The sequence below is a fragment of the Ailuropoda melanoleuca genome, chromosome 8, assembly GCF_002007445.2.
Source record: "Ailuropoda melanoleuca isolate Jingjing chromosome 8, ASM200744v2, whole genome shotgun sequence".
Lineage (NCBI taxonomy): Eukaryota > Metazoa > Chordata > Mammalia > Carnivora > Ursidae > Ailuropoda > Ailuropoda melanoleuca.
This window is the reverse complement of record NC_048225.1, coordinates 85,898,701-85,921,569: the sequence shown is the minus strand read 5'-3', so window position 1 is coordinate 85,921,569 and position 22,869 is coordinate 85,898,701. Positions and strand designations below refer to the sequence as shown.

At 42.4% G+C, this 22,869-nt stretch overlaps 1 protein-coding gene across 3 annotated transcripts in view; it reads left to right on the top strand.

The window, feature by feature from the left end:
- Positions 1–22,869, top strand: part of RGL1 (ral guanine nucleotide dissociation stimulator like 1) — a 265,812-nt gene that overhangs the window by 191,381 nt on the left and 51,562 nt on the right. For all 3 annotated transcript variants that reach the window (XM_019804492.2, XM_002923877.4, XM_011230614.3), the window contains one exon: positions 14,648–14,725. In XM_019804492.2, coding sequence (XP_019660051.1) covers positions 14,648–14,725 — 78 coding nt within the window. The remainder of the gene's footprint in view (positions 1–14,647; positions 14,726–22,869) is intronic.

The window sequence follows — 22,869 nt, the reverse complement described above, 5'->3', positions numbered from 1 at the left end:
TCCAACGTGGATGCATTCCCTCTAGCAGTCAACAAGAGTTCCTGTTGCTCCACATCCTTGCCGGCATTTGGTATTGTCAGTGTTTTGGGTTTTGGCCATTCTGATAGGTGTATAATGGTATCTCATCGCATTTTAAATTTGCAGTTCCATAATGACATATGATGCTAAATATTTTTCATATGCTTATTTCTCATCTGTGTATCTTCTTTGGCAACGTGTCTATTTAGGTCTTTTGCCCATTTGCCCATTTTTTAATTGTGTTGTTTGTTTTCTTATTGTTGAGTTTTAAGAGTTCTTTGTATACTTTGAATAAGTCTTTTAATAGATGTGAGTTTTGCTAATGTTTTCTCCAAGTCTGTGTATCAATATTTTCTTTTGTGATTTGTGCCTTTGCTGTTGTATTTAAAAGGATATTGTTGGGGCACCTGGCTGTCTCAGTCAGTGGAGCATGCAACTCTTGATCTAGGGATTGGGGTTTGGGCCCCACATTGGGTACAGAGATTACTTATAAAATCTTTAAAAAAAAAAAGACATAAAAGGACATTATCATACCCAAGATCATCTAAGTTTTCTCCTATGTTATTGTCTAGAAGTTTTATAGTTTTATGTTTTACATTTAGGTCTGTGACCCATTTTGAGTTGATTTTTGTGAAAGATGTAAGGTCTGTGCCTAGATTCATTTTTTTGCCTGTGAATATTAAGTTGTTCTATCATTCATCATTTGTTGAAAAGACTATCTTTGCTCCATTGTTTTGATTTTGCTCCTTTGTCAAAGATCTATTCATGTGGGTCTATTTTTAGATTCTTTATCCTGCTCCATTGATCTATTTGTCTGTTTTCACCAATACCAGAAAGCCTTGATTACTGTAGCTTTACACAGTAAGTCTTAAAGTCAGGTAGCATCAATCCTTTGACTTTGTTCTCTTTCAAAGTTGAGTTGGTTATTCTGGGTCTTTTGCCTCTCCAAATAAACTTTAAAATCCATTTGTCAATATCCACAGAATAACTTGCTGAGATTTTGGTTGAGAGTACATTGAATTTATAGATCAAGTTGGAAGAACTGACATTTTGACAATATTGAGTCTTCCTATTCATGAACATGGAACATTTCTCTATTTAGTTCTTCTTTGATATCTTTCATAAGGGTTTTGTAGTTTAGCTCATATAAATCTTTTACTTTTTTTTTTAGACTTATACATAATATTTTATTTTGGGGAAGGTGCTAATGTGAAGGGTTTATGTGTTTTTAATTTCAAATTCCACTTGTTCATTGCTAGTATGTAGGAAAGCAATTAACTTTTGTATGTTAACCATGTTTTCTGCAATCTTACTATAATCACTTACTAGTTTTCAGAGTTTTTGGTCGATTTTTTTTTCAGATTTTCCACATAGATAATCATGTTATCTGCAAACAAAGATAGTTTTATTTCCTTCTTCCTAGTCTGTGTACTTTTTATTTCCTTTTCTTGTTTTTTGTTTTTGCATTTTGTATTAGCTAGGATTTCCAGAACAATGTTTAAGCACCGTGGTGAGAGGGGACATCTTGCCTTGTTCCTGATGTGAGTGGGAAAGCTTTGAGTTTCTCATTGTTAAGTATGATGTTACTTGTAGATTTCTGTAGATGTTATTTATCAAGTTGAGGAAATTTTTCCCCATTCCTGGTCTGTTGAGAGTTTTGTCATGAATGAGTGTTTGATTTTGTCATATATTTTTCTGTATCTATTGATATGATCATGTGGTTTTTTTCATTAACTGTTGATGTTATGGATTACCTGAACTGATTTTCAAATGTTGAACCAGTTTTGTATACTTGGAATAAATCCAACTTAGTTATGGTGTATAATTCTTTGTTTACATTGTTGGATTTATTTATTTATTTAAAGATTTTATTTATTTATTTGCCAGAAAGAGAGAGCGAGCACAAGCAGGGGGAATGACAGGCAGAAGCAGACAGAGGGAGAAGCAGGCTCCCTGCTGAGCAAGGAACCCGATGTGGGGCTCGATCCCAGGACTGTGGGATCATGACCTGAGCCGAAGGCAGACGCCCAACCGACTGAGCTACCCAGGCACCCCTACATTGTTGGATTTAATTTTCTTTTTTCTTTTTTTTTTTTTTTTAAGATTTTATTTATTTATTTGACAGAGAGACAGCCAGCGAGAGAGGGAACACAAGCAGGGGGAGTGGGAGAGGGAGAAGCAGGCTCATAGCGGAGGAGCCTGATGTGGGGCTCGATCCCATAACGCCGGGATAACGCCCTGAGCCGAAGGCAGACGCTTAACCGCTGTGCCACCCAGGCGCCCCTAATTTGCTTTTTTCTTTTGAGAATTTTTGCATCTATATTCATGAGAGATATTGGTCTGTAGTTTTCTTATGATGTCTTTGTCTGGTTTTGGTATTAGATTATATTTGCCTTATAGAATGAGTGAGAAAGTAGTCCCTCTGATCCTATCTTCTGAAAGACGTAGAGAATCAGTATAATTTCTTCCTTAAATGTTTGGTAGAACTTATCAGGGAACCCATCTGGACCTGGTATTTCTGTTTTGGAGGGTTATTGATTATTGATTTGGTTTCTTTAACAAATAATAGGTCTATTCAGATTGTCTGTTTATTCTTGTATGAGTTTTATATAGATATGAATTTCTGGCCTATATCCTATATCATATTCTTTCTTTCTGTGGGACTTTTTAAAACCTTTCTTGCAAGGCAGGTCTACTGGCTAAAAATTCCCTTGATTTTTGTTTTTGTTCTTTTGAGAAAGTCTTTATTTCTCCTTCACTTTTGAAGGATAGTTTTGAAGGGCACAGAATTCCAGGTTGGTAGGTTTTTCTCTCAACATTTTAGGTATTTCACTTCACTCTCTTCTTGCTTGGGTAGCTTCTGAGAAGAACTTGGATATAATTCTGATTTTACTCCTTTAGAGGTAAGGGGTTCTTGTTTAGTTTTGTTTGCTCTGACTTTTTTCAAGATTTTTTCTTTGTCTTTGATTTTCTTAAGTTTGAACATGATATGCCTAGGTGTATTGTTTTGGGCATTTATCTTTCTTGATGTTCTCTGAGCTTCTTGAATTTGTGGTTTTGTGTCTGACATTAATTTGGGGGAAATTCTCATTCATTTTTTTCTTCATTATTCTTTTAGGTATTGTTTCTGTTTCCTCTCCTGGTATTCCCATTACACATATGTTACACCTTTTGTAATTGTCCCATAGTGCTTGATATTCTTTTCTTTTTTGGGGAGCATTTTTAAAATTTATTTTTGTGTGTTTGTGTTTGTTTGCTTTTCAGTTTTAGAAGTATCTATTTTCTTATTCTCAAGTGTAGAGATTCTTTCTTCAGCCATGCCCATCTACTAAGGGGTCCCTAAAAGGCATTCTTCATTTCTGTTACAATGTTTTTGATTTCTAGCATTTCTCTCTTATTCTTTATTTCCATTTCTCTGCTTATATTATCTATCCTTGTATATTGTCTACTTTTTCCTTTTGATTCCTTAACAAGTTTATCATAGTTTTAAAAAATTCTTAATCTGATATTTATTCCATTCCTGCTATATCTGACTCTGGTTCTGATGCTTGCTCAGTCTCTTCAAAATGTGGGTTTTTTTGTTTTGTTTTGTTTTGCCTTTTAGCATGACTTGTAATATTTTGATGAAAGGTGGATACGAGATACCAAGTAAAAGGAAATTGGTCTTTCCTAATGTACTTGAAATGTGGGGGGAAGGGAAGCTTTCTGTAGTACTATGATTAGGTTTCAGTCTAGTGGTGAACCCGTGCCCCTGGACTGTGAACTTCACCAGTGCTTCTTAGCTGTTTTTTCTCCCCCCACCTTAGTGAAAGGCTCAAGATGGGTATTTCCCTTCCCCCACATGGATGGCTAGAAAAGGCTAGAGAGGGCATTCTCCTTTCCCTGGGTAGGTTAGGCTCTGGTAAAATAGTTTGTCCTGAGAGCAGGTGTTCTTAAGAAGATCAGAGTACTCTGGTGTATTTCAAGATGGTTCCTTTTTACCTTCCCTTACTAGAAGTACCAGGAGACTTTTTTTTTAAAGATTTTATTTATTTGAGAGAGAGAGGGAGAGCATGAGTGAGGGAGAGAGGCAGAGGCAGAGGGAGAAGCAGACTCCCTGCTGAGCAGGGAGCCTGACATGGGGCTTGATCCCAGGACCCAAGATCATGACCTGAACCGAAGCCAGACATGTAACCACCCAGGTGCCCCTGTACCAGAAGATTTTTCTCTGATATTTACTGTGTGGACCTGGTCAGTCTCCTGGAGGTAAAACTCACAAAAGCGTGGCAGTGTACCTGTGACTGGGTCCCCCTGTAGTTTACCGTTCTTAGACTTGTCCACACTCAGCCCCCAGCAATTCAGTAGTTACAGTTCAGGTTTTCCTGCCCTGGCACTGGTTTCCATGGAGTTTCTGCTCTAACACAGTGTGATTCTTTCTATCTCTTCAGTTATGAGGAGCAGTGGTTTGCCCTGTGACCTCACTTTTCTGATGGATCTAAGAATAGTTGTTCATTTTCCAGTTTAGTCAGCTTTTCACTTGTTGTTCGGGTGGAGTGGCTACTTGTATGCTCCTTACGTGCTGGACTGGAAACGAAGTTCTTTTCTGCCCATTTTTAAAATCATGTTATTCAATTTCTTACTGTTGAATTTTAGGAGTTTTTGTATATTTTAGACAATAAATCTTTATAATAATATGTCTTTTGAAAATATAATCTACCTCTTTGTGGCTTTCTTCTCATTTTCTTGAGGGAATGTACACTTTTAAGAAAAATCATTTTTGCCCCTGGGAGCTGTGAGGTGGTCATGGTAAACATCCTTCCAAAACCTCGTAACACAAACACATTCAGCTCTCAAATGCTTTCTGAGTATGAGGAGCTGAGTAAGCATTTTGAGATTTTTTGAGATGTTAAACCTCATTTTAAAATAATTTTTAAATTTAGTTCTTGAGTAGAACTATGCACTTGCCCAGTATTCTCAGATTTGTGTTTGGGTACAATGCTCATGAGGTTCCATTACTTCTCTTTTAGTGGGAGGCAGAGTTTCTAATATCTTCCCTCTGCTCTTTCAAGGACAGAGAGTTATGAACAGAGAGCTTTTGGGAGCAGATCCTGGAATCTAACCTCCTTAGACTAGGGCCTCACGGCATCTTACAACGGTAACCATAAGTCAACTCCAGTTGCTGGTCTCTTACAGCAGTAACACGTGTATTAAATGTTGCTATTAAACTCATAATGTGATTTTTCCTACACTTTTGCTTCTTCTGAAAGTTATTTATATCTAACTTCTGTCATTTACATTGTCAAAATAATGCTGTACCATTCTCTTCATTTATTTTAGTAACTCCCCTCTCCAACTCACCACAAAATCAAATGGAAACAAATAGAGTGGTTCACCTATTGAGACTTTTGTCCTGGAATCCATGAAAAAGTTGAGATTTGTTGATCAGTTGGCTCCAGGATGCTCATCCCGGTCATTTAGTGGGAAAGCTTTCAGGAAATCCTAACATTCCTTTATTTCCTTTTCCAGCTTAAAATACAGACATACTGGATATTCTCCTAGGGTGAGAATTTCTTAGAAAATGAAAGCCATTTCTAAGATTTGTGTTACAGCAGATGAGTTTAAATAGATTTTCTCTAGGTTTGAGTGTTGATGACCCCACAGGCAAGAAAACCCTTGGAGAGTCTAGATGTTATGGGTTTAGGGGGAAAAAAGGCAGTTTGTTGAAAGATAAATTGGACTCATATCTTATTTACTGTGACTATTAGGAAGATAAAAATATTTGCTGATAGAAAAAGGGATTATGACAAGGGCTATGAAAATCTTTTGGTATCAGTGCTTCTAACATTGAAAAGAACATTGAAAACTTTTACAAGGCACGTCCTTCATGAAAGGTCCCATGCTCTTGCTGGTTCAGCTTTATCAGGTGGAGAAAAACAGTTTAGCTCATAAAATAATAAAAGATATAACATTTATAATAACTTACATAACCATCCATGGCAGGCAGAATAATGCCCTCCCCAAGATGTCCAGTATTAATGCCTGGAATATGAATATGTTGGGTTCCAAGCAAAGCAGAATTAAAGTTGCTAATTAGCTGACCTTAAAATAAGGAGATTATTTTGGATTATCTGAGTGGGTTCAATGTAATCACAAAGGTCCTTAAAAATGAAAGGTGGAGGGGCTCCTGGGTGGATCAGTCGGTTAAGAGTCTGCATTCAGTTCAGGTCATAATCCCAGGGTCCTGGGATCGAGCTCCCCATAGGGCTCCTTGCTCCTCGGGGAGCCTGCTTCTCCCTCTGCCTGCTGTTCCCCCTGCTTGTGTTCTCTCTCTCTCTCTGTCAAATAAATCAATAAATAAAATCTTTAATAAAAAAAAGGTGAAAGGTGGAGGCAAAAGAGAGAATCAGAAAAAAAGAGGTGAGGATGTAAACTGGATCAGAGAGATGCTGTGTGTCTGGCTTTGAAGATGGAAGAACAGGACAATAGGCCAAGTACTGGCAGCCTCTAGAAGCTAGACAAGGCAATTAAATGGATTCTCTCCTAAAGCCTCTAGAAAGGAACACAGTCCTGCTGATAGTGGGTGTTGGACTTCTGAGCTGTGCAACTGTAACATAATAAATTCGCGTTGTTTAAGCCACTGAGTCTGTAGTAATTTGTTATGGCAGCAATAGAAAACAAATAGAACATCAATAAAATTTTTGGTCTGTTGGAGAAGTTGTTCACAATTCGATAAGGACAGGGAATTCTTGTCCAAAAATCTAATGCCCGTAGGCTGCTCAAGGAAGCTGAAGGCCAGGTGTTCCTTCACCTTCACCTTTGTTCTGTACAGAACACCAGGCCCTGATCAGTCATGGCTCACTCAGCCCTGGGAAAGTGGCAGGAAACAAAGGACGGGGCTTAGCCTCAACAAGACAAACACTGTTGCTCTTTTGTCTCTGTGACTGTGCCATTGCTTTGGGTTAACCAGAAAAATTTCATTTGGTACTGTTTTAGAATTACACCCAACCATAATCACTTGAGGGAAAATGAAAATAAATTCTTTCCCGTGCTGGGTTGGTTGTCTTTGATAAATCCTTATTTATTTTTGCCAAATGGACCCAACTTTCACCCAGCAGCACTGTGGGAATTCTCTGTGGGAACGTGTGGTGACTGTAGAACCCTAGCTTTCTGGGGCTGGTAGTGATGGTTCTGTTAAGTAGACCCTGAAGAGATGGTGTTCAAGACTTCACCGCAGGTCATAACCGGGCTAGCTTTCTTTTCTTGAGGTAAAAATGTTTCTATGAAGTAGCTTTTTTTCTTTCTTTCTTTCTTTCTTTCTTTCTTTCTTTCTTTCTTTCTTTCTTTCTCTTTCTTCTCTCTCCTTCCTTCCTTCCTTTTAATTTCACTTGGCAAAGGGAGAGAGGACATGCAGTAACCCTTCTTTTGTAGAAAAAAATATCAAATTGCTCAGCAGGCTTTTTTTTTTTTTTAATGTGCATTTGTTTAGAAACCACAAAACAAAACTGACAGAAAAACTGAAAGGCAAGGTGCATATATCCTGAACAGTAACTGGAATGTATTCCAGTTTTCAATTCAGTTTTGATAATCTAAAGAAATGGTCTTGACCATTTTCCAGCAGGTGGTGGGAGAGATTGATCACCAGCCCCTTTAGAATCAGCCATATAGAAAAAAAGCACATCATCAAATTTTGCATATTATTTAGGGATTCCCAGACTTGCATAGTTTCATCCAAGGACCCTCCAGGCATAAGCTGTCTAGCATGGACGATGGGACATGACACGTAGGTGGCCATGATGAGTCAGAGGGGACTGCTCCTACCTTATGTCATGATGGGGAGGAGAAGTATGGTTCTGGAAATTAAATTCATTAAATTCATTAAAGTAAAGTAAATGATTTTAAAGAGGCATGTTGGAATCTTTCAAAGTAAAAAGGACTGTTTTTGAGGTAGTTTTAGTTTATCTTATTACTTTTCTCTTAATTGACATTTGCCTTTTTTTTACGTGTGTGTGTGTGTGTGTGTGTGTGCAGGAGAGAACTTAGGCCTTGAGAATAACATATGAATTGGTGCTATATTGAGTTTTTGTCAACATAGGGGAGAAAAGTAATCCTAAAAATGAAAGGATACCACAGCCCTACCCTCCTATTCGTTGTACGAGGTTGCACGTAGCCTGTTTCATAAGCTCCCTGACGAGCTCTGCAAGAGCATCTTTTTGTGGTTGGGGAAAACTGAGCTACAGGCTTGCGCTGATTCGTTCGTAATGCATGAATTCATTTGAAACCTCGGACGAATCTCGACTTACTAACAGGCTCTGTGGTTGTCAGAGCGTTGCCTGCTCACCACCCCAGACGTAACTCTGCTTCTTCTGTGGTCCTGCATTGTGGCCACAGCCACGGTAGCCTACTAGCCAAACGTATTTGCAGTCGATTGTTTGCAGCTGCTACGCACTAGACGTGGAAGGAGGAGGGACAGATGAGCCACAGAGCTGTGGTGGCGGAAAATGGACCAAAGAGGAGATATGGATGACAAGAACCTGGAGTGGAAAATAGAAGAAACCTTAAAGCAAGGGTGTGAAACCCATCACACTTAAGGAATAATTTTAAATTTGGATGGAAATAAGTTCTAGCAAGAGAGACCTTTTGGTTTTCTTTCTCTGGAAGAACAGGGATTGTAAAACCTTTGTCCTTAGGCCTCTTCTTCAGACAGCTGTGGGTTGGGGCTAGTGGGTGAAGGTATTCTTCTCAAGGAAAGTTTTGTAACTGTGAAGCATTTTGTAACTGTGAAGTGCAACGGAAAGACTAGGTACTCTTTGCTGTTAATGTTGCTTTAACTGTCAGGGACTGCCATGTTGGTGATGTGGAGAGTGGAAGGACATCCAAGATGGAGGGTCTTTCACAGCAAAGGCCTGGAGGGGAGGACAACAATAGCTCTTTCTGGGTCTTCTACCTTTTTCTAATCATGGTAAAAGTGCCTGGAGAACCAAATCTTATGAGTGGAAATCACATTCTGTGCTCAGCATCACTGGCCCCTTGCAAGAGAACAAAGAGTCTTTGACCTTTGTCTTCTCCTTGAATAATCAGCTCCATGGTGGTAACAGGACCGTTCCAAGGTAGGCTTGGTGGCAGCGACCCAGTTCTGAGGTCAGACTTGGGTGGAGAGTGCGTGCCGTGAGGGTATTATTTAGAGTGATTAAAAACGTCCCTCTTACTGACCTGTGGGATACAATCCACAGTCATAATCAAAGCTTCCTTGGTGTTCCAGACATCTGCTGGGTCTTTCACCCGTATGATTCTCCCGAGTCAAGGTCAGCTTCTGAACATTTTCCTCATACCTGACCTGTGTTCCCATGAGTCAGTTAAAGAAAACCGCCTTGGATGTTCATGGGCTGGGGTTTATTAGAGGAACAGAGACTCCCAGAGGTCCTGGAGTCAGCAGCTTCGTGTGAGGTCTCGCTTCCCTTTCCTTCTTCCTCTCTGTTCTTTCATCCATCCCCAGTAAGTGGCTTCTTCCCTTCTCCTCTCTCCCCAGGCTCTCCTTTCTTTCTGCAGGAGGTGGTATTCATTCATTCATTTAGGGAATGTTTAGTGAATGTCCGCTGAGAGCAGGCTCTATTGCTGCCTCAGGGGATACAGTAGTGAGCAAGGTAAGAGAATCAAACCCAAGTCCTCATCGTGGCCCGTCAAGCTTCATGATTTGTCCCTGTTACCGCCGCGCCTTGTCTCCTTCTCTCCCTTTACTGACTCGATCCACTCCTTACTCACTGGTGTTCTTGATGCTTCTCAAGCACACCGTTCTGCCACTGCACTACGACCTCTGGCACGGCTCCCCCCTCTGCTTGGAAGACTCTTTAGAGATCTGTAGAGCCCACTCCCTCAGCTTCTAGAGGATGTTACATCATCATCACGTTCACATTGGGCCTTGTCTGAATACCTCGTGTGAGGTGGCCACCCCAGACCCCCTTATCCTGTCTGATCACCGCTACCTGCTTTATTTTTCTCCATTGCGCTGTTCGCTGTCTGACCTGGTATCTATTAACTAATTATTATTTTATTGTCTACCCCCCCTCACTGCAGTGTCTGCTTCCTGAAAACAGGGCCTTTGGTTCGTTCGCAGCTATATCCCCAATGCCAAGAATAGTACCTGAACATAGGCCTTAACAAATACTCCTTGAATGGGGACTAAATGAGTAAAAGGATGAAGGATTGGGTAAATGAATGCAAAGAATAAGGCTTCTGACCTCAAAGAAGTTATCATCTAGTGCATCGGAGGACATAGAATTAATAAGATAACTCGAGCTTGTGTGATCTAGTAGCAACTCAGAGACTGGGCTCTGGAGTTCGACTGTCACGATTCAAATCTCTGCTCCACTTACTAGCTGTGTCTTCAAGGGCGAATCATTTTCTCATTTGTAAAATATGAATAATAATAGCACATAGGATTATTGTGAGAATTAAATGAAACCATCCGTATAAAGTGCTTAGCACAGTGCCTGGCATGTGGTCCGCACTCAGTCATTATTATCTGCTATTGTTATTGGATCACTTGCCGGAATCAAGCAGAGCCTGAACAGTTCCTCAGGATTACCTCCATCTTGGTCTGGTGTTATTCCCTTTTCCGTTAGGGAGCAAAAGTTCGAAAGTCTCCCCCAACTAGAAAGACTGTCCCTGAGGACAACTTTATCTTAGAATTTCTTTGAACCACAAATACTCCCGTCCTCCCTTCAAACACATACTAAACATTTCATTTGCCCAGATAGGCTCCAAACAATAATATCTGTCCCCTTTGGAAATAACTGTTTCCTGTTTAAATATCAGCAACTGGTTAAACATTATGGTTTTTTTTTTCCTAGTAATTTTTGGGCTGCAATAAATAATTGCTTAAGACTGTACTTTAAGAGGCATCTGTAAATCTTTCTTTTGCCTTGTGATACAGGGGAAACCATGTCAAAAGTCATTCTGACAATTTGTATTTTAATTTAAGTTTTATGAGTTACCACTTAAAGAAGGCCAGTTTCTCACTGGCAATCCTTCTTAAGAGATTGATGCTTTGATCTTAAATCCTGGGGAGACTTTGCAGAAATTGGAGGTGACATTCTACTGCCATTAATTAAACACACACACACACACACACACACACACACACACCCCTTTTATTTACTCGCCTGGAGTAAATGAATTGAACTTGACTTTGGTTTTTGATGGGAAGCTATGAGAGGGCCCAGGAAACATCAAAGAAATGCTCTTAATCTAGTAAAACTAACTCTCAAATGACCTAGCTTGAACATTAAAGAATTCTTGATTCCAGTGCTGGTCTAGTTTCTTTTCTGTAAGGCGTTAATTCTCTCTAATGATTAGAAAAGTGCTGGGGCAAATAATCATCCCCTCCCCATGAAATTCCAGAGGGTTACAGGCCCTTTAATTTTATCTTGCTTCTGAAGGTCTCCTTTGTAAAACTATATATACATTTTGGGGCTTTTTTTGTTGTTGTTGTTTTTGGTTTTGGTTTTTTTTTTTTTTTTGCCTTTCCATACTGCTTATACCTTCAGGATCTCAGCTTTCAGATCTTAAAACTTTATTTCTTTTGCATTCCAGTTTTAGATTTTTTGGAATGATCACAGCTATCCAAAAGCTTTTTCGTGATCCTAGAGTTTAGGAATGAAGGCACAGAGAGGTTAAGACACTTGGATAAGCAAAAAGCCAGATGGTGCCCTGGTAGCAACAGATTTGAGCCTAGTAGTCGAGAAGTCTGTTTTCATGTCTGCTTAGGGAACCCCACCAGACCATTCATTTGCCCCCAGATGAGTAGCCATCCGCAGGCCCACTGGGTGTACAGAATAGTTCGAAACGCTAAAGAGTAGTGAGAAAAAGAGACAGGAATCATGTTCTCATGGAGCTTACGTTCCAAAGGACATTGAACACAGTAAGTAAATCACACCGTATGTGAGAAGGTGCTAAAGGCTGTGGAGGAAAATAAAGCAGTGTTGTGAGTGGTGGTCTTACATCGGGTGGCCAGGGGAGGTCTCACTGATAAAGTGACATTTGCACAGAGCCCCACAGGAGCCGAAGGAGGTGCTGTTGGCACGGGGGCGGGAAGAGGAGCGCAGAGACTCTGAGCCAGGAGGATGCCCAGGTGTGGCTGGAGCAGCAGGGAGGCCAGGGAGGCCAAGGGAGATGAGAGGCATGGGAGATGGGTCAGAGCTATCGGAGCTAGTCCTTCAGGGCCTCGGGAGGCAGATGTGACTTTGGCCTTTCTTCAGACTGACACGGGAGCCATGGGAGGGTTCTGAGCCGAGCAGTGACGTGGTGGGATTGACATCGCACAGGATCGCTGTGGCAACCGGGCTGAAGCCAGGAGACTAGCCAGGTGGCTGTGCATTGATCTAGACTAAAGGTGGTGGTAGTTTGAGCCAGGGTGGAAGTGGTGAGAAGTGTTTGGATTCAGGTATGTTCTAAAGGCAGAACCAAAAGGACTTCTTGGAGGGTTGGGTGGAGACCAGCATGAGCACCTGGCCTGTGCCCGCTGCCACACGTGCCTTGCTTTCTCCTTGATGGTCCCCACTGGTCTCTGAAGTATTGTCAGCCAGTCCTTCTGGTCCTGATGAGGAATCTGTAGACAACTCTGGTGGCTGAGAGGAATGTCCACGGGGTCTTCTGAGCACACGTACCTGGTTAATTAATGAGAGCAAACATCACTCACCAGGAAGTTGCTTTGTCCTTCTCGAAAGCATCTGACTGCACCTGTGGCGTCCATTCTCAGAGGGGACCTGTGATAGGTGCTCCGCTCCACCCAGACCAGCAGCTCAGCTCCAGAACCTGAAAAATGTAGAGAAAGGGCAGCAGAGTATGTATGAGAAGCTAAAGTGAAGGCAAGGAAGAGGAAGGCCAGGAAATTTTTAGTACAAACATCTCTAAAAAGAAAACTATCGGGAGCAGATCTTCCCCTTTCTACCTCTTCTGGCTACCAGCTGGAAGATAGAAAGTGCAGTATTTTCTGGATCACCAGAGAGAGAATTAATGAACTAACACGGAATATGACAAAAAGATCAAGTCCCACATTTAGTCTCTGCGGGCTGGCAAGAGAAGAGCTTATGGATCTCCCTCATCAGATAGGTGCAAGGTACGGCGGCTCTCTCAGAGCCTTGCTCTTCACTGCACCGCCCTAATCTACGTACATAAACCACAGAGGCTGTTGTGAAAGAAGATGGAGACTTGGTTCGCTATGATGGTGGCCAAGGAGAGAGCCAAAAAATCTGTTTAGGAGAAATCTCATTTCCCATCCCTGCCTTGCTCACGTGGGGCTGAATAAATCTTAATCTGACTAAGTTCTTATCTCAGGAAAAGCAAGGGTGGCCCTGGAAGCCCTGTAAATAACAGGTGCAGACAGAATAAGAGGAATAAGGAGGGTGGAGGCCAGTGGAAAATAGGTTTGAGAGGCCAAGAAGTCCATAAGGCTGATGAGCTCGAGAGAGGAGCAGGTGGATGGGAGGGGGGCTAATGCCTCAGGGTGCAGACTGGAACCTACTGGGATAGGGTGATGGGGAGACCAGATGGGCTGGCACCCAGTCAAACCAGATGGTGGGCTTTTATTTCTAAAAGGATTTGTAAGTCCTAGGAACAAGGAACATAAGGGTACTGGGGCCTTTAATCCCATTAGTAGAAGACAAAAGTGTTCTCTTTAAAAATGTAAACCCACCAATTGTAGAATTTCTATTATCCAAACTTTGGGACAGAGTACCAGCTTGGGAAACGCCAAGGACTCTCTGGATTCTTCACTGAGGGGAAGAGAAACTGCAGAAATTGTCAGGGCATTCGTTGTAGGTTAATAAAAAGATGCCTTCTCAAGAATTGAAAGTGTATGCTTGGAACCAAACAAAATGTGACATATTTGTATGCAGTCGGCTTGCTCATATATGGAGTTGGAAGAACAGCTAACTGCAATTAGGGACTGATTAATTATTTAGTAAACTTCGAGTTTATAATGAGACAAATTTAAAAATTTAAGCACCTATCGTGTCTAAAAAGTTGTCCTCCTATGTCCCCTTGCCCAGTTGCCAGCCTCTGTGTCCCCATAGCTGCTCTCCTCGTTGCACACAAATCCTGTTCTTCAGTCCTTGTCTCAGCCATTCCTTGAGGGTCCAGAATTACTTCTGTAACCCTTCTCCTGTTGGACTTACACCCAAGGAGACCAGCCTCATCCCATAGCATGGAGTCGTCCTGTGTGCTTCTGTTGGCGCGAGTGTGAAAGCTACACACACAGAGCCATGCTTCCTTCAGTAGACAGAACAGGAGGGCAGGGGTTAGGGTTGGGTGTTCCAGTCCACAAGGGATGTATCATCTTTGCGTCACGTAATACCCCATCCTTCTGCTAAGAGGAAAAGCCTAATTTCATCTAAAGGATTTCAAAGAAATGCTAAATATTAGGAGCAAATTTTAAGTAGTGTGATTCCTTGTGAAATTCCTTTTCTGTTTAGGCTATCCATATACCCGTTAAGTAAATATCACACAATAGCACTTCTTGATGTTATTTCACAAATATTTCTTTCCTTAATTACTCCTGAAGAGCGGAAACTGTTATCTCGTGTTCGAAATGGACTAGAGTTGCTTTCCCACACCACTGACTGGGGTTTTTTTTGGTTGGTTTTTATTTGTGAAGGTATGGAAACCTGACAAGCCCAAACTGTGAAGAAGATGGAAGCCCAAGTTCATCAGAGTCCAAGACGGTGATCAGGAAGTAAGTATGCTTTCCCTGTGTGGTACAAGCTCTCAGTCAGGACTTTTTATCCTAAAAGAATATAATTTAGTAGAGTTTCTTTAAAATTCCTTTCTAATGTGTTAATTTTTCCCCAATAGTGAGTAAAATCATAGAATTATTTTTTGACTCTCCAGTGATAGTCATTTATTCATCCAGTAGAAATGTATCAGGCGCCTCCGTGCGGCAGGCCCTGCGCTAAGGGAAACAGCTATAAGCAACATAAGTAAGTCTCAGCGCTTATGAAGTTTGGATTTTAGCAGAGAAAGAATCCACACACACAAAAGAATGAAGTAGGGCAAGGGGGCTAGATCCTGATGGAGAGTTTGATTCACATAGGGTGCCAGGAATGGGCTTTCTGACCTGATGACTTTGGAGCAGAGTCCTGAATGGGGCGCAGGCTGGGCCTGGGGTATATCCAAGCAGGGAAAATGTGGACAAAGCTGTGAGGCAGGAACAGGAGACAGATGACTGAGGCTGGAGCAGAGCGCGTGAATTGACAAGTGCTAAGGGATGAGATCTGTAAGGTCGTGGGGACCCCATATCGCATGGGGACTTGAAGGCCTTGGGCAGGATGTTAAATTTTATTCTAAGGAAGATAAGAAGCATTTAGAAGGTTTTGAGGAGGGCAGTGCTACGGCCTGATTTATATTTCAGAAGGCTTGCTATGGCTCTACATGGAAAATAGACTTCGACAGTGGGATGGGAGGCAAGAGTGGCAGCAAGGAGCCTGGTTAGGACCCTTACAAGGATCCAGGCAAGGGATGCTGGTAGCATGGGCTGGAGGAGGAGGAGAAGGAGGAGGTGATAGTAATATTAGTGGTGGTGGTGGCGTTGGCGGTAGTACTATTATTAGTGATAGTAGTAAAAGTAGGAGTAACTTGTGATAGGAAGAGCTTCTGTGGAGATCTTGAAGGTATTGCTGGCAGGTTGTACTGATGAAGTGGATGGGGCGTATGAGAGAAAAAGAGGAGGCACGGACACTTCCAAGGGTTGTGGTTAGTGCAACTGATAGAACAGAATCTTGGTTTTAAGGTAAGAAAGACTGGTGAGGAGGAGCAGGTGTGGTGGGGAGCACGTGTCAATAATGTCATCGTAGACATACTCACTTGGAGACAATTGCATGAGCCTAGAGTTCAGGGAAAAGTCTGGACGGGAGGCATAAATCTGGGCATCCTCAGTTCAGACATGGTATTTAAAGCTATGGGGCTGAGTGTGTTCCCTATGGGAACAAAGGCTATAGAGAAGAGGAAGGTTCAAAGACTGAGCCTTGGTTCCTTCCAGTGTTTAGATTAGGAAAGTAGAGGGTCCAGCAAGAGGAGGCTGGAACAGAGGAGCTACTGGGGAACAAGAAGAAAGAAGAAGTTGTGTCCAGAAGACAAGTGAAGAAGCAGTTCTGGGGGAACATGACCAGCCGTGTCTAACACTGCTCATACGTCAAGTGAGAGGAGCCTGGGAGGAGACTACTGCTTTTGCAACACGGTGGTCTTTGGTCTCCTGGACAAGTGCAGTTTTGGTGGGTAGAGGTCTGGGTCAAGAGAAGACAGAAGTTTGGAGGAGTTTTGCTGTAAGAGAAGAGAAATGGGCTGGAGGATGATCTGGGGCAAAGGAGAGTTTTTTCATTGTGTATGTGTTTGTTAAAACTGAGTGGTGGTGAGAATCAGATGATTCTCATCATCTGATAAGAATAATCTAGGAGACACTAAAGAAAAATCCATGATGTAGGAGTGCAGGCCGCTCTAGGAGTGATGTTCTTGAGTCAATGGGGTATATGCCAGGGTGCTTGAAAGTACTCTTACTAAATATTCATCCTGGGGCCAGAAGTCCAGGTGGTTAATCCTGTGGAATATTTTAACTCCTCAGAGGATTGACTGATGGAACCCTTTCTTCAGAAGTCAGGGATGTGAAGGTTAGAAAATTGAGTAACTTTTTAAGTCCTGAGTGAGGCAGTTTTATTATTTTATTGGGTGGACCATAACCTTCCAGAAAACCAGACACACCAGTGTAGATATTTGAATGTCAAATGCAAGATGTGTGGTGAGTGGAACAAATGCTTTTTTTTTTTAAAGATTTANATCCCATAACGCTAGGATCACGCCCTGAGCCGAAGGCAGACGCCTAACCGCTGTGCCACCCAGGCCGCCCCGGAACAAATGCTTTTATCCTTAGAGGGCTGGAGGAGGCTTCCTGGAGGAGTTGACATCTCAGATAGATCCTGAAGGAGGGTGAAGATTTTGGTGGTAGAGCCATTCAAGCAGAGGGAATGGTGGGACCAAATCATAGAAATGAATTTTGGGAACAACACAGAACTGGTATGGCCACTTCATGATGGCGTATGTACCAGGTTGAGGGGAGTTGCAGAGCCGAAGCTGTCACGAAGGGCGTTCATTCTCCCAAGAGAATAAGGACCTTCCCTGGTAAGCAGTAGACAGTCATCCCTGAATAGTTTTTGCAGGAGGGAAACAGTATCATCAAATAGGTAATGTGGGGAGGATGGATCAGACTTACAGACTTCTTACTCGCAGTGGGAGCTTGTTAGACATGCACAATCTCACGCCTCACCACAGACCTAGGTTAGAATCTGCATTTCAGTAAGATCCTCGAGTGATTCCTATGCACTTAAAGGGTTTTGAGAATCATAGGATTAGAGAGGTTTTGTTGTTAACTTACTGAAATAATAATTTTTTGAAAAGAACCTTTTTATAATGGGTCTTTTAAAGCATATACAAAAGGAGACTTGAGTGGCCAGCTTGTCACATGTAACCTCCTCCTGTGACCAGATTCAGAAATAAGTGTGTTGTTCTCCACAAATTTTGGAATTGAGTCAAATCTGGAGCTACTATTCAATGAGCCACCTGAACACTCCGAGGAGAGTAACACTCTGAAAAATATCCAGAGCTTTTCTGTTTCCCGGGGGGTGTTTTGAGATTAAGTAGGTTTCTGGGAAGTCGCACGTGAAAGAAAATTGGTTTGTACCATGAATGTGAAGAATCATGCTCATTATTTTAAAGTCCTATTATAAAACTTTATTCAACTTCATTGTACACCAGGAACAGTGTGATGTGGGTGAACCTCCAGGATAAGCTGTTTTAAAGGGCTTTCCAGTTTGAGGCATATGAGTCCTTAACAAAGAGCTTCACATAGAACTCCCCTGAGGGGTCCATCATCTGGGGACAATGGTCCTTTCCTAAAGCCTCACAATGAATTGGTAGAAAGTGCTTGACCCTTTTCCTCAGACTGACTTGCCTTTTAAAAAAACTATGCCTGATGAAAATACTCCACTTTATCTTATAATAGGCCACTCTGTCCTACAAATACCGGAATGCTAAAAGCCCTTCTCTCAGCTGACCTCTTTCTTCCTTGTGTTTTCCTTCTTTCGTACTGCTTCCTCCCCACCCTCCCCCCATTTCTCCTTTTATTATTTATCATCTCCTTTCACCATTATCTTTCTGCTCTCTCTCATTTGGAAGTTACCCTTCTCCTAACCATTTCTGTGGCCGCTTAGGGTCACTGCTCTTTCTGAGAGGAAATCAGGGTAGCACCTTCTTCATTCCATATGTAACATATGGAAGGTTCCTCCACCATCGCAGGGCTTTGGCGTCTGAGGTGGAGCCGCGACCGAAGGCTTCCCGATGGCTGATGCATGTTGTAGGAGGTCCGGCTCGACGGCCGTTCTCGATGGGCTGGTTTTGCCCCCAGAGGATATTTGGCAACATCTGGAGAAATTTCTGTTGTCTGAACTGGGTGGGGGGATGCTTTCGGCACGTGGTAGGGAGAGGGCAGGATTGTTGCCAAGCAGTCGGCGGTGCGCAAGCCGGCACCGGCCTCCAACAAGGAACGACCAGCCTCTAGACGTCAGCGGTGCGCAGGTAAGAAGCTCCGCTCCGTGGTGAGGACCGTGGTCCTCAAGTGAAAGCTGTCTTTATTTATGAATAGATGTGTATAAAAATAGGACCATGCTTATTTGGGGATTTATTTATTTATTCATGTCCCGTCCTAGAATGAGGTGAATCCAGTGTGGAGGCGGCCCAGGAGGCAGCCTCAGAGAAGGCGAAGGGCCCTGGGGAAGGAGTCTGGAGAACTCAGATTCCAGTCCCCCATCAGTCACTGTCACCTGCCAGCCATAGGACCTGGTCACTTTGCCTCACTCTCACTTTCAGTTTCTTGACCTGAAAAGTGAGTGCTTGGAATGTGGGATCTCTGGCATCCTAAGTTTAATGACCTCTGGGATGAAAATGAAAATCAGAAACAGAGATATTGGGGCACCTGGGTGGCTCAGTCGGTTACGTGCCTGCCTTCAGCTCAGGTCATGATCACAGGGTCCTGGGATCAAGCCCCACGTTGGGCTCCCTGCTCCGAGGGGAGTCTGGTCCTTCCTCTGCCCCTCCCCCCACTCATGCTCTCTTGTTTTCGCTCTCTCTCTGAAATAAATAAATCAAATCTTAAAAAAAAAAAGAAGAAGAAACAGAGATAGGGCCCAGATATTATACTGAATTTTTGAGTGGTGTCCTTGACAGCTTTTTTTGGTTGGGGGTGGGGGAGCTGTGCCACCAGTTTTGATAAAATAGGAAAACAAAACAGACAGCTCCTTTGACTTGCTCATCATTATCAATCATGACATCACAGCTGCTCACAGTGCTTCTCAGTATAGAGATGAGCTAAAGCTTTGTATCGTGGGGTCAGGTGAGGGGGGCAGAATGCTTACTGTTTTCTTTTGCTGTGAATCTGTCTTCTTGTGATTTCAGGTGGGAAACAGACGGCAGGAATTCAGTAACTTTCTAAGAAGTAAACATCCTGTTTTAGGGCAGATCCTGCAGTTTTGCAGATGGGTGCAGTGTGTGTGGGGGAATCACTGCGAGGCTTCACCCTGAACAGAAGAATCCTCAACTCTTGTTTGGTTTTTCAGTTTTTAATGTAAAGCATAGAGCAAGGCTTACATTTCATACAGGGTCCCAAATCCCAGGGTAACAGTCTTCCCTGTATTTCCAAATATGGATCTAATCAACCTTTCAGAGGATAAAAGAACTTAGAAGAAAGAAAACGGGGAAGTACAGATGGAACCGTTGAAAGATTGGCTTCTGATGTCTTGGACCGCAACTGACTCGTGTTCTTCGTGAATTTCAAAAAGTGTCCGATTGTGCTGTGACTCCCACTTGTAATTCCAGCCCCCGAGTGTGCCCAGTTCAGGCTTTGTGCAGTATCGGGGACCTTCAAAGTCATCTAGCCAAAACAAGAATTCCTTCAGTTGCGAGGAAGGCAAGTTCCAAGGCTTCTAGGTGTTGGAATCTGCCACATGGTGATTTCTGATGTTAGCACTGGACTCTTGTATATAATAAGGCATCCCATGTTTATTTCTATAATCCCTAAACTTGCCGCCATTTGGAAATCAGGAAGCTCACTTCCTGTGACAGGAGAAAACATCTCTGCCTACATCCATTCTACCTGTGCCCTTTTCCTCCTTCCTGCTGACACTTTTCAATGATCAAATCCTTTCTATTTAGAATAACAAAATCAGAACCAGATGGAAAAGGAAACTTTCCCTCATGGAGATTTATTACAATCATTGAATTCAGACGTGAAGAGAATGTAAAGAAGGGATATTAACCATACAGAAACTTGACACCGGGAATCTTCATTCTCTTGAATGGATCTGAAATTAGAATATCTATCTGTCTGTCTGTCTATCTATCTATCTATCTATCTTATATACTTTATTTAAAGAGGTTTAGAACTCCTCAGGAAATGACACTTTTTTCTTTCCTTTAATGACTATTATGATAATGTCGGAGTAGTTCCATTTCCTTTCCTTTTATTGACTCTCTTCACTTCCCTTCTGGAGTGCTGTGTTTTGTTTTCTCAAACTCTTTACCACCACATTGCTTTAAACTGTTGAAATCATTCTGCTTTCATCTCTGCACATTCAGACGATCTGAATGCCATTCTTGTAATCTTTTCCCAGAAGTTGTCAATAGTGACACCAGATTTTAGTCCAGTAAAGAATCATACAAATAGTAGTAATCGAAGACATTGGAACCACTTTAAAGAAAAGGGCGATGAGTTAAAGAAGCCTGGCTATGATTCTTTACTGCCCGAGAAACTTTACAGTGGAAACTACTAAAAAATCTTCCCAGAGAGTTTGCAATCAATATTCATTCCAGCAAACTCAAATACCCTAAGAAGGCAGTGGAAATTAATCCGGCTATTTTAACAAAAGTGGGGCAAAGAAAGGGGTAAAGAACAGAGCAAAACTAAGATTTAAAACTTGAAATTTAAAAGGATGAAAGGCTATAAGGTGAAAGGAGTATTTCCAAAAAATTAAAGTAGAATGGAAGAAGAAATGGAGAAATAATACACTACATGAAAGAGCCTGGTATTGTCTTTAAAACATCCATACTGGACAAAGAAAAGTAGAAATTATCATTTTTAAAGTCATTGAAGTCTTGAATCAAAATTGTACATTCAAGAGAAGAGAGTAGGTTCCCAAGCAGAAATTAGTTTTCTAAAAATTCAGGAGGAGGAAAACAACGTCGATGATCAGTGGTTCAGAAAGAAGAAAACTCAGTCACCTAAGAATCTCTTAGGGTTCTCGAAGTGTCAGAGAAAGGCAAACAGGCATCCCAACCGGACCCTGTCACTTGATGGACCCTGCAGCCTGGCAGCTGATGACAGGGCTGATTCCGCCGTCACCACCCTTGCCAGCGCCCCCGGCTTCAGTATGTGGTGTGCCTGCCTACGTGAGGCCTTCTGCTAGGGGCCTTGTATCTTCCTTTGCCTTCACGGATTTGCTGTGAGGTGGTGTTCTCATTTTATCTGTGTGTAAATGGAAGCTCCAGGAAAGTTATATACTCTGACTAATGTCAAGCAGCTGGTTAAGCGAGCTGTAGATTTGAACTCAGGTCCAAACCTGGGCGTCTCACCCTTTTGCTCTGGGGCCTGCCATTTCAGAAGAGCATCGGGATCTCAGGTGCCTTTCCAGCCCACATATGCCTAGAGCATGGTAATCTGGGAGCAGCCAGAAGTCCATGAAGAGCTAAGGCGTAGTATCACCGTTGTGACAAGTGTTTTAGCTTGTTCACATCCTGACATCTTCTAATTTGGGATTATTTACTTTACCCTGTGTTGTTTTGCCTGGCTTTATTACTGAATGAACACCCTGAGCCAGGTCCCCAGACGGCTGCTAGAAATGGAGAAGCTAGGCTTGTTTTCTCGGGAAGGGGATGGGTTGCAGGATGAGAGGAAAGAAGAAGGAAGATCAGATTGGTCAGGCCCATGGATCCGAGTGCCTGCTTCTTGTTCTTGGGGCCTTGTCGCGTCTTTTCTTACCAACTTACCACTGTCTACGTTCTCATGGTGAAAAATGGAGAAGGCCTCCGCAGTCTTTTCATTAGAGGCCCATTTATAACATAAGAACGCCCACCTCAGACTGTGAGGAATTGGAGAATACAGAGCTGCAGAGGTCCCTGAGAAAGAATCTGGGTGGGGGTGACAGGGTCCCTTTCTAAGAGCAGTAGCTAGAATTCATTGACGCTTAGTAGGGATAGTCCTTGTGTTAACTCCTGTATATCCTTTTTTATTCCTATAATGACTCTATATATTCTTATTCCTCTCTTCCAGATGAGGGGTGTGAGACAGAGAGAAGCACTTGTCCAAGGTCACACAGAGAATATGGGAAAGCTGGGATTTCAACCTTGCCCTCTACACTCTGTGGCCTCTGCTTCTTACCCTGTGATAAAAATGAGATGATTTCTCTTAAGAGCTTAAATCAGACTCTCCTGTTCATGCTTTTTTCTTAAAATTAAGGTGTTTTTCTTTTCTTTTAAGATTTTATTGATTTGAAAGAGAGAGAGGGAGGGAGCACAAACAGGGGGAGGGGCAGAGTGAGAGAGTGAAGCAGGCTCCCCGCTAAGCTTGGAGCCTGATGCAGGACTTGATCCCAGGATCCTGAGATTGTGACCTGAGCGAAGTCAGACTTAACTGACTGAGCCGCCCAGGCGCCCCGCTAAAGATGTTTTTCACAACAGTTTTAGGTTTATGTAAAAACTGAGCAGATAGTGCAGGAGAGTTCCCATATGCCCCCCCTCACAGATTCCCTTACTGTCCTTACGTGACTATAGTACATTTGTTAC